At 44.7% G+C, this 14,358-nt stretch overlaps 1 protein-coding gene across 1 annotated transcript in view; it reads left to right on the forward strand.

Annotated features, from left to right (window-relative positions):
* The window catches only part of TBCD (tubulin folding cofactor D), a gene marked incomplete at its 5' end in the record, with an annotated part of 278,426 nt that overhangs the window by 163,009 nt on the left and 101,059 nt on the right, over nt 1-14,358 (forward strand). Inside the window, one exon of the mRNA XM_089661798.1 lies at nt 1,175-1,255. Within this exon, the coding sequence (XP_089517924.1) occupies nt 1,175-1,255 (81 nt within the window). The remainder of the gene's footprint in view (nt 1-1,174; nt 1,256-14,358) is intronic.

The following is a 14,358-nucleotide window of genomic DNA, read 5'->3' on the forward strand; positions in this document are numbered from 1 at the left end:
GAAATAAATACTGTGGTTTTGGACTCACAACAAATGGTTTGGTGCTCCATTCTTTGTATGTGAGAAAAAAAAAACTTGACAGAGGGGACAACCCTTCCATACTCCATCCAACACTAAAAGAAAGTTGGATTTAGATATACCTTTACGGACAGTGATGTACAGTGCATTCAGAAAGTATTCAGACCTTCTTCATCATCATCAACCATCACTGTAGCCCCCCCCCCCACCGATCTGGGCTTTACGGCAGGGTGGCTAGACGGCAAAATAGTTCCACCATAGTTTTATCAGACCAGAGAATCTTGTTCACACAGTATGAGAGTCTTTCAGGTGCTTTTTTGCAGACTCCAAGCGGGCTTTCATGTGTGGAGAGGCTTCTGCCTAACCACACTGCCATAAAGCCCAGATCGATGGAGGTTGTCCTTATGGAACTTTGTCCCACCTCCTCACAGGATTTTGAGCTCAGAGTGACCATTGGGGTCTTGGTCACCTCTCTTGCTAAGGCCCTTCTCCCGATTGCTCAGTTCGGCTGGGTGACTAGCTCTTCGAAGAGTCCTGCTTGTGCCAAACTTCTTCCATGTGAGAATTATGGAGGCCACTGGGCTCTTGGGTGTCTTCAGTGCAGCAGACATTCTTTGTAGTCTTCTCCAGATCTGTGCCTTGCAATAATCCTGTCTCTGAGCTGTGCAGGCAGTTCCTTTGACTTTCATGGCTTTTGCTCTGATACAGTATTCATTGTCAGCCATGAGGCTTTTTATAGAGAGCTGTGTATGCCTTTTCAAATTTTATATCCAATCAGTTTCATTTACCAGAGATGCACTCCAGTCAAGGTGTAGAAACATCTCAGCAACGATCAAGAGAAATGGGAGGCACCTAAGCTAAATTTAAAGCGTTGTTGCAAAGGATCTGTATACTTATGCCAATGTGATATTTCAGTTTTTTTATTTTTAATAAATTCACAGACCTTTCTAAAATTCTGTTTTCGCTTTGTCGTTATGAGGTACGGAGTGTAGATTAATGAGAAAAAAAATGAATTTAAACAACTGTAGTATCAGGCTGTAACAAAGTTTAAAAAAAGTGAATGAGCTCTGAATGCTTTCTGAATACACTGTATATATAATTTTGCTTTCTATTAACAATGATTATGAAAAGTCTCTGTTTTTCACTCTTTTTCCAGTGTTTATGTTGCTGGTTTCCCAGAATACACTGCACCAATGATTGATCACCTAGTGAAAATGAAGATTAACCACTGGGACAGGTGAGTTCATAGTTTTCTAAAGTTAATAAAATCTATCAAAATCCCAATTATTGTCACCCTTTCGGTTACTTTAACCACTTCATGTCCGGACACTTTCACCCCCTTCCTGTCCAGGCCAATTTACAGCTTTCAGCGCTGTCACAATTTGAATGACAATTGCGCGGTCATGCAACACTGTACCCATATGAAATTTTTAGCATTTGTTTGAGACAGATAAAACTTTATTTATTTGTATTTATTCACCACTGGGATTTTTATTTTTTTTTGCTATATAAACAAAAAAGTCCAAACATTTTGAAAAAAAAGTGTTTTTCTTATAAAATTTTGCAAATAATCTTTCTTCATAAATCTTGACCAAAATTTATTCAGTTATCCTTTTAGTAAAAAAAAATAACCCAAATTAGTTTATAACCAAAAATTATAATTGTAAAAAAAACATTTATTACATTTTTATTTAATTTTTTTATATTATATGTTTTTTGTTTTTTTTTAACTTGCTGTCACCCTAGAAGTACAATGTCACCATAGTGACACTGTACTACTTGTGGAGGGTGATGAATTTTTTTTTTCTTATACACTGATTGTTTTTATGCCCATAAAGGCTGTAAAAGTAATAATTTCTCCTTCTCTCTGGCTGCATTCTTGCAGCCATTGAGAAATACTGTGTGAGCTGTGATTGGTCACAGCTTGTCACATGGTACAAGGCTGTTGTGAATAGCCTTGTACCATGTGATCTCTGTGATCATTCACAGATGTCATACGTAGTAAGCAATGATGTCAGAAGTGACATCTTGCTTACACCTATTCATGTGATCACTGATTGGCCAACACAGAGGTCCCGTACAGTGATCGATGGTCCACTGTGTCCGGAGGACACGGCGGGCACTGGATCGCGGTGCCGCGCACAATCCAAAATGGTGGGCGCCGTTTATGAACAGCAACCCGCCCCTGCACTGCCACCATCTGGCCGTTTATATACAGCGGCCGGACGGGAAGTGGTTAAAGAATTGAACAGCCATTCTCTGAAATAGAAAAGATATTATATCCATCCTTCCGGTGGCCAACATCTCCTATCTTTGCTTCATGCCAGTGCTGTGGCACTTATGAGTCTCTTTGGCATTCAGCACTTCTGTGTGTGTCAAACACTCTAGTCCAGTGAGCGTGTGTGACGTTTGGGAAGATACTTAAGCCTAGTACACACAATCAAAAATTGGTACGAAAATCTCGCTTTAAAGTGATCGTACAATAATCTGATCGTTAGCACACAGCTTTCAACAGCCGATCATGGCAGTTCATCTGAAATTATCCGAAGGGACAAACACAAAAGTTTTCTAGAACGACACCAGATCAGCACAATTTTCATTTAATCGGTAGTTTTCGTCTGAAAATACAATACAATAAATTACATCACTTCCGAAATTCTATTCTGTTATACGAGAATTTTCATAAATTGAATAACCTCTTCATTTTCGAAATGGAGACTAGCATGGAATATAAAGGACAGTCATTCATCTGATATTCTCCAGGCTTTAAAGCGGAGCCAAAATGTACAAAAACTGTAGCTGCTGACTTTTAAAAAACAGACACTTACCTGTCCCTCTAACCCGCGGTGTCCTCACTTCAGCTGGTTTCACCAGCTGTCCTCTCTCCTTGGCTCCGCCATCTTAAGTGTGGGCACTCGGCTGTGACAGCTTGCGGTTTCACAGCCGGGTGCCTACAGTACATGCATGAGGAGCTCTTCGCCTTGTGAATGGTCCCGTAGTCAGGATCAGGCCTTCCATGTGCTGTATGTTCACAGGAATGACTGCTGTGGGCTGGGAACCACCACGGCCGGGATCGTCACTGTCGGACGTACGGTCATTTTTGAAACATTTACACCATTCAAATGTCTTACTGCAGCTGAGCGTCTCATCACCATACTGTGCTTGAAGTCTTCTGTAGATATACGTGGTTTTTTGCCTTTGTTCACAAGAAACTTCTTCACCACACGCTGTTCCATGCTGCACTAACACCATTGTCTTCCATCTTGATTAACAGTCTCTGGACTGACCTGCGCCTATCAGTAAAAGGACACACGTTTCCACTTACTACTGCATGTAGTACCGCCACGCTAGCAACCCTTTTTATACCTGTAAAATTAAAAGTCCAGGTTTGACTTGAACACCCCTCGTACTTACCTGAGCCCAATCTCAATCCAGCGATGTGCATGAGAGTAGCAGCTCTCCCTGGTCTTTCCCTCCTCATTGACTTCCGCTGCTGTCAGTCACAGCCAGTGAGGATGGAGCAGTGCTGAGCCACGCTCTGCGTGTCAATGGACACATAGAGCCAGCTTGGGAATGAGCACACACGAGTGCCTCCATAGCAGGTGGCTTGCACTCAGCAGGGGAGAGGAGCCAGGAGCACCGGCCGGGGACCTGAGAAGACAAGGATCGGAGCTGCTCTGCGCAAAGCCATTACACAGAGCAAGTAATTATAACAGGTTTGTTATTTTAACAAAAAAAAATGTTAACCTTTACAACCACTTTAATTCATGTCATTCTACCAGAATAGATAGAATTACAGTGAAAGCTTTTACTAGCCGCTCTCTGGGTATCTATCGGTAGTGGGGATAGTGTTTACTACACAAACAAACTCTGTTATTTTTCATGGCTATCTAATGTGTTCCCATATTTTAAAGAGTTGAGTTAAAGAAACATGCTGTGGCTGGAGCAGACCGGAAGGCGTGGGATACGATCCCTGAGGCAGTATTGATGCCCCGAGCCTTGTATTGTTTGCACGCATCGGCTGTTTGTAGTAACCTGTGCTGTGCACTGACTTCTCGGACCATACTGTGACTGCACTATCAGGGATCACTGTTTGTGTCTCCAGTCTGCTGGTCAGCTTCAAAGGTCAGTTCGGTGCTCCTGTGATCGGCATGTCCTTCTGTCATCCGTGTCACCGTCATGGCCACTGGATGCAAGCCGGAAACAAAAAGCTTTAGATAAAGTTTTTGTGGCTTTTCATGAACCCATTCTGCAGGGTTGATTTAAAAAAAAAAAAAAAACTAAAAACTAATTGGGATGCATGCACATTTAAGAGAGTATCTCTTTAAAATACCTGACCAAGAGACAGGAGGTAATCACTCAACCACTGTACCATTTTACAGTCCTACGTTTGGTTCTTCATGATTGATATGTCAACCTGAGTACCTGACGGGTATGCTATTTCTATTTCTCAGGCCTTGTCTTATTATTACATAGTTACATAATTAGTCTGGCTGAAAAAAGACAAAAGTCTATTCAGTTCAACCATTAAAAAAAAAAGTTATTATCCTATGCCCACAGTTGATTCAGAGGAAAGCAAAAAATCCAAGCAATCGGATATTCCCTGGACCAACTTTCCCTATAAATGTTATATCCAGTTATATTCTGTGTATCCAAGAAAGAATCCAGGACTTTCCTACAGCAATCCACTGAGCTGGCCACAACCAACTCTGGAGGGAGTCTATTCCACATTTTCACAGCTCTCACTGTGAAGAAACCTTTCCGTGTTTGGAGATTACATTTCTTTTTCTCAAGATGTAAAGAGTGCCGTATAATGGACTTGTGTACCCTGGACCTTACCACAGTCTGTACCCCTGTAAGGTCTGTTTCAGTGTACATTGGTACATTGGTTCTTATGTATTATTAACCCCCCTGGCGGTATTCCCGAGAGTAGCTCAGGGTTAACTTTCAGTACCAGCAGCGGTAACCCCCCTCCCCCCCAAGCTGTACTCGGGATTACCCTGCAGCGTTACTCTGGGATCCCTCCAGCACTTACCTTGTCCTGCGCTCCCGCGATGTCCCACCTGCAGCGTCCCCGGCCATTTCATCCGGCCGATGCCGGCATCCGTCTTCTGTATTCCGTTCCCTGTGAGCGTCAGGACGTACGGGGGACGGAACCGGCAGGAATTTAAAAAATGTAAAAATTTGACATTCACTAATACACTAAAATCACATAGTATCACATTCCTGTATCAAACCATTTCACATACATTTTGTCCCGAGTGCTTTGTCCGGCGCCCTGCCTGCATTTTTACTGTTCTTTCTGCCTGGAAACTGAGAAACGTCCATGGCGTCCAAAAAGCGTCCCTTTAGGTCAGACGCGGTTTTAGACCGGCTAGAGAACAGCGATAGTAAATCAGAACCACTTGCAGAATTGAGTGATAATGATTGGTGGGGAAATTCCTCATCAGACACTGAAAACGATTCTGCGACTTTGTTCAGCGATGTGCGAACTTGGCGCTATATTTCACATTTCAGTGTTTTTGGTTTGATTATATTATTGAATTAAATTTATTATTATTATTTTTTATGATTATTTATTATATTATAATTTATGATTTCGTGTTTCAAATTTTATCCTCCCCGGGATGTTTACTAGACTCTTGTTCGGACAGATTTCAGTGAGTTATTCCTAAAAATTACAGGCCTACAATAAAAAAACATCATATTTCCATTGAAAACAATGTACCATTTTGAGCACAGAAATACTGACATAATCAGACCGCTAGGGGGGGTTAAAAGGTGAAAAATAGGTTATATTAGGGAGAAAAAAACCTGACCAGAGCCAACTCCCGTCAATCCAGTCTTTGCTGTTCTGCAAGGCCAGAATCACTGCCAGGAGCTTCATCATCCATCACTTCTAGGAGTGACAGATGCCTGCACCTTCCTGTCAGAGCAAGATCACCCATAAGGCCACCTAGGTAGGAGGCCTAAGGCCTGATGGATGTCCAACTACAATCTGCAACCTCCTGCTGAGGAATAGTATGATTGGTCAAAGCTGTGTACCTGTCTACTGCTTCACAAGGGAGGATATACCTCTAGGCAGGTAAAGCAGAGCTTCATTGAAAAAGTGAAGGCCCACTGGTTTGCTTCTTCTCCCCAGCCTGTAACTGAGTTACAAGATTTTTTTTGGGGTGGGGTGGGGGGGAGCGAGTACCCATTTTTATGGGTACCCACTCCTACTTTTGCAATTCTCGCCTAGGTGGGATTGTCATTGCCCTATCCCCTCCTGGTACATGTGACATGTTCCAGGAGGCTGCAGGACCATTCACAAAGCCCCTCTATGGACCCCACTGGGGTTCCTTGGAAAGCCACAGATGGCTTCCAAATTCAAGATGGCGGCACCAGGAACCTGCAGTGGTAAGAAGAATTGGCTGTGGGAAGACATCGCTTCTCGACTTCTCTCCTTATTTAGAGTGATAATCTGTCTCATCTACAAGAATTACAGTTGTGTCCAAAATTATTCAACCCCCAATGCTGTAAAGGGGTTTAGGGACTATAGTGTACATTTGGAATTGTATTCAGAATCAAATCCTACAAGGACGTTGTAACTACCCAAATGCAACTAAAATGACATCAATTGTTTATGTAATACAGTAGTAAATGGTTCTTATGTGGTTTCTTCATTGCCACAATTATTCAACCCCTTAAAGACTACCACTCTGAAGAACAGAGGTTCATACAGGTGCTTTCCATCAGGTATTGAAAACACCTGTGGATGTCACCGAGCAGCAATCAAGCATAATAAGCACCAATTAGGCAGCTTTAAAATGACTGTGATACTCAGCTCCTTCTAGACATTTACTGGTGTGGTTACAAACATGGTGAAGGCAAGAGAATGGTCCAGGAAGACAAGAGAAGAGGTGATTTCTCTTCACAGGAAGGGCAATGGCTATAAGAAGATTGCAAAGATGTTAAACATACCAAGAGACACCTTAGGAAGCATCATTCGCAAATTCAAGGCAAAGGGCACTGTTGAAACGCTACCTGGTCGTGGCAGAAAGAAGATGCTGACTTCGACTGCTGTGCGCTACCTGAAGCGTAGAGTGGAGAGAAGTCCCCGTGTGACTGCTGAGGAACTGAGAAAAGATTTGTCAGATGTGGGTACAGAAGTTTCAGCCCAGACAATAAGACGCACACTGCGTAATGAAGGCCTCCGTGCCAGAACTCCCAGGCGTACCCCCTTGCTGTCTCCAAAGAATAAGAAGAGTCGACTGCAGTATGCCAAAAGCCATGTGGACAAACCACAAAAGTTGTGGGATAGTGTTCTGTGGACTGATGAAACAAAATTAGAACTGTTTGGGCCCATGGATCAACGCTATGTTTGGAGGAGGAAGAACAAGGCCTATGATGAAAAGAACACCTTGCCTACTGTGAAGCATGGTGGAGGGTCAATCATGCTTTGGGGCTGTTTTGCTTCTGCAGGTACAGGGAAGCTTCAGCGTGTGCAAGGTACCATGAATTCTCTTCAGTACCAGGAGATATTGGATGGAAACGTGATGCAGTCCGTCACACACCTGAGGCTTGGGAGACGTTGGACCTTTCAACAGGACAATGATCCCAAGCATACCTCCAAGTCCACTAGAGCATGGTTGCAGAGGAAAGGCTGGAACATTTTGGAGTGGCCATCGCAGTCACCAGACTTAAATCCGATTGAGAACCTCTGGTGGGACTTAAAGAAAGCAGTTGCAGTGCGCAAGCCTAAGAATGTGACTGAACTGGAGGCCTTTGCCCATGAAGAATGGGCGAAGATACCCGTAGATCGCTGCAAGACACTTGTGTCAAGCTATGCTTCACGTTTAAAAGCTGTTATAACTGTAAAAGGATGCTGTACTAAGTACTAAGATTGAATGTCACTTGGGGGTTGAATAAAACTGATAATGCTGTGAGCACAGAAAAGACATTTGTGGTTATTTCATTATAACTGTTATGTTATATTTGTCTGACCTACAAGTGCCTCTTTAATGTAAATGTAAGCAAGATGACTGAATGATCAAAAGCAATGTCAAACTGGCCAAAACACTCAATTTCAGTGGGGGTTGAATAATTTTGGACACAACTGTATATCTGTCCCACACCTGTCCAAAGCCGTCGCAGTTGGCTGCTCGAAATTAGAGGAGCCGGGGGAACAAATGCACTGTAAACCTGCAAAACAAGAGGCAGCCTGATTCACATATAATTATGGCGCTAAATGCTTGATAAATGCCCCCGACAATGTCTTGTGTGGCTGCTAGTCTAAAGAGCTTGCTGATACCCCCCTGTGTCCTCTTTTGTACCGTAAGGCCTGCAGACCTCCTCTATAATCAGTGACACAAATCAGTTGTCACGCAGTGAATACGGCCCGCAGGCCTGGCTCTGGTTACAGTACCACATCCCGGACACTGCAGCCAGTCACCTGTGAAAAACCTAAAACCAGATAAACAGGTGTAACAGAAAATACCTCAAATCTCAGGTGAAAAATAGTACTGCCACCAGCAACATTCTTGTCAAGTATACAATATCTGTAGAAAGAGAATGAAACAAGCCTGCGGGTCATACAAGGTTACACAAACAAGCATGGCACTTGTTTTTATAGTAATATACTTGCCTATCTATGTCATAATAATGTGATGTGACACCAAAAAAGTATAAATGCTAACAGTGGTGAGAATTCTGGGGGACATGTCAAACTGAACGTGTCCGGACACAGAATACAGGAAATCGAGTAGTGTCTTCTGATAGGATCATAATTTCGTGAGCATTTTACCATAGAATATACAATCAAAATAAATCATAATGGTGTCAGAGGGTTTGCTACACTTCAGTGTTAAATAAAGTAAAAAAAAAAATCTCCTTGAACAAAATCTTTTTGCTGCTTTGACAATGCAGATCCAGGTTTGACCTGTCGTATTTTAACCACACTGTGGACCCAACTGTACACTAGTTCCAGACACAGGGCGTTTTTTGCTCACATACTGGCCCCTGTGTTGGCACACTCTGACACCTTCACTTCAAATCATTTTTGAAGGAGGTTCAAATCTATGACTTTAAAATCCGGTGTTCCACATTAGATGCCAATAATTAGAGGCTCCTTGGGGAGTATACAGTGAGGTCTTGATGAAGGAGCGAGTTGTGCATGGTCCGAAACGCGTCACCACCCCCTCCTGACGTCACTGTTGGTCTGTGCGTTCCATGTGGGTGGCGTGCGTTCCAGGTTGGTTCCGGATGAGTGGCAGCCATCTTGGCACTGCGCTCTCAGCTCCCCTTGCAGCTGCTGGTCAGCACAGTGAGAAGGGAACACCGTGACCGGAGCCCTGCATAGGAATACTTATAATGAGCTTTCAATTGTTCACCGTCCTTTTAAATAAAATACTGGAAATATTGCACTTAGAAGCGCCTTCTTTCCTCCTCTCCTTGGGGAGTATGCAAGTGAAACCTGTCTTATTTAATCTCAGATATCTAGGAACTGGTGTTCTCTTTGCTATTGATATGTGTGGTGCCATCATGCATGGATCCAACACACTCATAGGCCAGCAGTTTGAATCTCAGCCTGTTCAGCAGGAACTGGCCGAGATTCAAACTGTGCATGGGCAGGCTGAATGTACCAAGTTTGATCGATCAATCAACTTGGGTACAACCAGCCTGCCAGGTTTATTTGCAATTATCGCTAGAGACTGTTATAACCGCTAGCAATAATCACTGTCTTCTCCTGGTGGGGGACGGCTTTGAACATTAGAGCAAGATTACAATTTGCCAATGAGCCTATGGGCAAAGACCAGGCCTTCTGTGCTGAAGACTGATAAACCTACAAAATTTGTTAAAGTAACAGTAGACGTCTGTTGCAACCCTGACCGTAGGAGAAGAATCTCATAACAACTGTGAAGCATAGTGGTTAAAATGTTATGATTTTGGGTCACTTTGCTACTTCAGGGTCCGGGCAGCTTACAGTCATCAAGTCACCGATTCATGTGAGTCCATCTGTCCAAAAATTGAAGTTGAACTAGAAATGGGTCTTTAAAAACGATAATGATCTGAAACACACCAGCAAATCCATCAAGAAATGTCTCAAAAACAGATGGGACAACCATCTTATCACTACAACCCACACCATTAGCACTGGTGATTCTTGTGTATGTGGCGTGTGACTGATATATGGACTGCCTTCAAGGACACTCATTGCCATCACTTCAGACTTGTGTTTAAAACATACAAGAGTCTGAAAAATGGAAGTTTTTTAAATCTGTAGGTGATTAGATCACCGTTACCTTTCATTGATGTTGTGCTGTCTCAGTCTAGCCTCCCTTATGATCCCTCAGTCTGACCTTGCTTGGCCCAGCAAGAGAAAGCTGCATGACCACTTGAGCTGTTTGTGTCCCATTCAGGCCAAGTAGATGGACAGTAATGAGTTTATCCTGTTGTGAGAAATGTCTGTCAATAAAGGAATGTCTGTCAGAAAGGTTACTAAACATTCAAAATGATAGTTAATTATTCTTGTTTCTGTGCAGAAAAAGAAACTAAGGTTGACTGTGCTGTCTCCTTCCACCGGCTAAGATTTAGAGGATCTGGGAAAATGCCAGGCAGAGAGCTGTCAAGGTCCTACCTTTTACCAGAGATTGTGCTGCTTCATGTACTGGCATCCATCTTGGGTTTCTGCAGTGCATGGTGGGAGTCTTTTATGCCTTCAGGTCTCTGAGGTCCATCCCTCAGAGGGGTGTGGCTGAGTACATATAAGCCTGTGATCCGCACATGCTCTTTGCACTTGTGTCTTGTGTCTTTGTGTTGCTACAGCTCTGTGTATACTCTCGTGACTCTCCTGGAATCTGACTCGGCTTGTGACTAGACCATTCTCGGTGTTTTCCTTTGATCTGACCTTCCGTTGCTGACCCCGGCCCGTGACCTGTGATTCTTGTCCACTGTCTCTGTACCGTTTTGTCCCGTTGTTGTCGACCCGGCCTGCCTGACTACACTATTGTCATTCCTACCAGCTACACGCCATTGGTGGCAGCCATTGCCGCAGCCGGGGTGTCTCGAGGGCCGCGACCTGGTTCCTGGCTGCGTCAAGTCCATCCCCACCATCAGGGGCTCTGGTGAAGGGCAGCCTGGGACTTAGACTCCGCGCCCTGAGGGACTTCGGTCTGTGGGTGGTGGTTGTCATCAGTCAGTGCGTTACCCTGCCACTAGGCCTGCCTGTCCGTTCCACAGCCCCTGCCCTGACAAGAGCGAGCTGGTTAGTGATGGCCAAATGTCTCACCAACCTTCCTCCTTGGTGAGATCTCTGCCTTCTTACAACCAACTTAAAGAATAAGAGGAGAGAGAGGGGCGCCAGGCTAAGTGCAGTATGAGAATATCATTTCATTGCACACAATATACAGTAACTCATAGGAGGTAAGTGGTAATCAGACATCGGTATAATATGGACGTCATCTGAACGTGGTGCCAGAGGCAGAGTGGAGGAGATGGATGAGTTCCAGGGGCCACAGCTGTAGTGAAGGCCAGGTCTCTTAAATCACACCGATCCCAGAGACAGTAGAGGAGGTGGATGAGTATCCAGGGGGCCAACGGTAGTGGTGAGAGCCGGGTCTCCTGGTCACATAGGTACCTCTACAGCCTGCATGGGCTGTGTCTTGTGTGTAGAGCCAGCCTGGAATGCAAGATGGCCGCCGGGAGGAAGTGATGTCAGTAACGGAACATGATGCCGCAGGAGGGGGCGGTAACGCGTTTCAAAGTTTATCGCTTCTTCGTCAGACAGTTCACCTTTCATAACATGTTAGGTTACACCCATATTCAGGGTGTAACATGTTATGAATGGACCAGCCCCCGCTCCCCCACTTTGACAGCTAGCGGAGATCTTCTCCTTCCACTAGCTGTCAAAATGTTTAAAAAACATGGCCACGTGGGACTTCACTCGCCTGGCCGTGTCACTCATTCACAGTCTTCTGTGAATGATAAAACTACAAGTCCCAGCAGCCTTAGCAGCTGTCAGCCTGTAGTTCTCGACGAACTACCAGGGTGTTGTTGAGCGCTGTGGTAGTTCATTGATTCTTCCTGTTAGTTTATCTGCTTGCCTGTACATCCCCTATGGGCAAGCAGATATACTGACAGGTCTGCAGGTGACTTGCATGGCACCAGTGATCTGGTGATCACCGGTGCAATGCTTTACAGGCTCCTGCAACAAAAAAATAATAAATGCACATTTTTTTACCTGCAAAAAAATAATAAATGCACATTTTTTTAACTGCAAAAGAAAATGTGCATTTGTTATTTTTTTGTCAAAAGGTGAACTTATTCTTTAACCTTCTTCTTTTACGGTACCAAAATCGGTAACCCCGAGCCACGCTCGAGATTACACTGTAGTGTAACTTACCTTGTCCTGCGATCCCCCAATGTCCTTCCGCTGTGTCCTCCGGCCGATGCTGGCATCCGTCTTCTGGGTTCCCTTCCCTGCGAGCGTCACGGTGCAGAGGGGCGGAACCGGCGGGAGATTGAAAAAAGTAAAAACATGACATACACACAATACATTGTAATCTGTTAGGATTCCATTGCTGTATGAAACCATTTCACCTAAATGTTGTCTCTAGTGCTTTGTCCGGCGCCCTGCCTGCACTTTTACTGTTCTTTCTGCCTGGAAACTTGAGAACATCCATGGCGTCCAAAAAGCGTCCCTTTAGGTCAAAAGCGGTTTTAGAACAGCTAGAGAACAGCGATAGTAAATCAGAACCACTTGCAGAATTGAGTGATAATGATTCGTGGGGGAAATTTGTCATCAGACACTGAAAGTGACAACAGCGACGATTCTGCGACTCAGCTCAGCGATGTGCAAACTTGGTGCTCTATTTCAAATTTCAGTGTTTTTAGTTTGATTACATTATTGAAATTATTATATTATTATTTTTTATGATTTATTATATTATAATTTATGATTTTGTGTTTCAAACTTTATCCTACCTGGGATGTTTACTAGACTCTTGTTTGGACAGATTGAAGTGAGTTATTCCTAAGAATTACAGGCCTACAATACAAAACAACAAATTTCCATGCAAAACAATGTACCGCTTTGACATTCAAATTATTGACATAATTAGACCACCAAGGAGGTTAAAGGCAAAGTTCTCCTGTGGAACACCACCTTTATTTAGTGTACAACATGTAACCTGTTCCAGCTCCTGCCCCATCTGCCTTCAATCTCACCCTCCCTGTGACAGTTGACGGGGGTTCTTCTCCCCGCACACGCTGTCACTTTTTAAAAACAGTGCGGCTGTGTGGTGCTCTACCGTCACAGATTCCTATGAATGAATAAACTGCAAGTACTATGGCAGACGGACTTGTAGTTTCAACGGTCTGCAGGGGAGCTGATGAGCGCTCTTGTAGTCCACTGACATGTCCTCCGGCTTTCAAACAAAAAGCCTGTAGAGAGGTACGGGCTGAAAACTGGTGGCCACTTGACCATTGCACCCATCGTCTACTGATTGCAGGGGCAATGCTTTCCAGGCTCCTACAGGAAAAAAATAGTATATAATACTGTATACCATATTTTTCGCTGTATAAGACGCACCTGACCATAAGACGCACCTAGGTTTTAGAGGCAGAAAACAGGAAAAAAAATTCTGAACTAATGGACTGCAGACACAGTACAGGAGATGACCAGAGACTGCGGACAGCACAGGGATGACCAGAGACTGCGGACAGCACAGGGATGACCAGAGACTGCGGACAGCACAGGGATGACCAGAGACTGCGGACAGCACAGGGATGACCAGAGACTGCGGACAGCACAGGGATGACCAGAGACTGCGGACAGCACAGGGATGACCAGAGACTGCGGACAGCACAGGGATGACCAGAGACTGCGGACAGCACAGGGATGACCAGAGACTGCGGACAGCACAGGGATGACCAGAGACTGCGGACAGCACAGGGATGACCAGAGACTGCGGACAGCACAGATGACTGCTGACCTTTGGGGAGGGAGGGGGAGCGGGTACCTGAATTTGACAGGTACCCGCTCTTACTTCCGCAGAGTTTTTGTTTGATCGTACCTGTTCCTCGATCCAGCCGCGCGCTGTCTTCCCGGCTTCTGTAATGGCGCTCGGCATGACAGCCGGGTGCCCAGTGCGCATGAGCGAGAAGCACTTGCGCTTTGTGATTGGTCCGGTGGCTTCTGGGATCTGTCATGTGTCCCAGGTACCGCCTTACCATTCACAAAAAGCACCGCTTCTTGCGCATGCGCACTTGGCACCCGGCTGACATGCCCAGTGCCCACACTACAGAAGCCGGGAAGACAGCACGCCGCTGGATAGAGGAACAGGTAAGGTCCCGCTGCAG

The sequence above is a fragment of the Staurois parvus genome, unplaced genomic scaffold (genome assembly GCF_062004578.1).
Source record: "Staurois parvus isolate SC_StPar_1 unplaced genomic scaffold, SC_StPar_1.0 ptg001387l, whole genome shotgun sequence".
NCBI classification, from domain to species: domain Eukaryota; kingdom Metazoa; phylum Chordata; class Amphibia; order Anura; family Ranidae; genus Staurois; species Staurois parvus.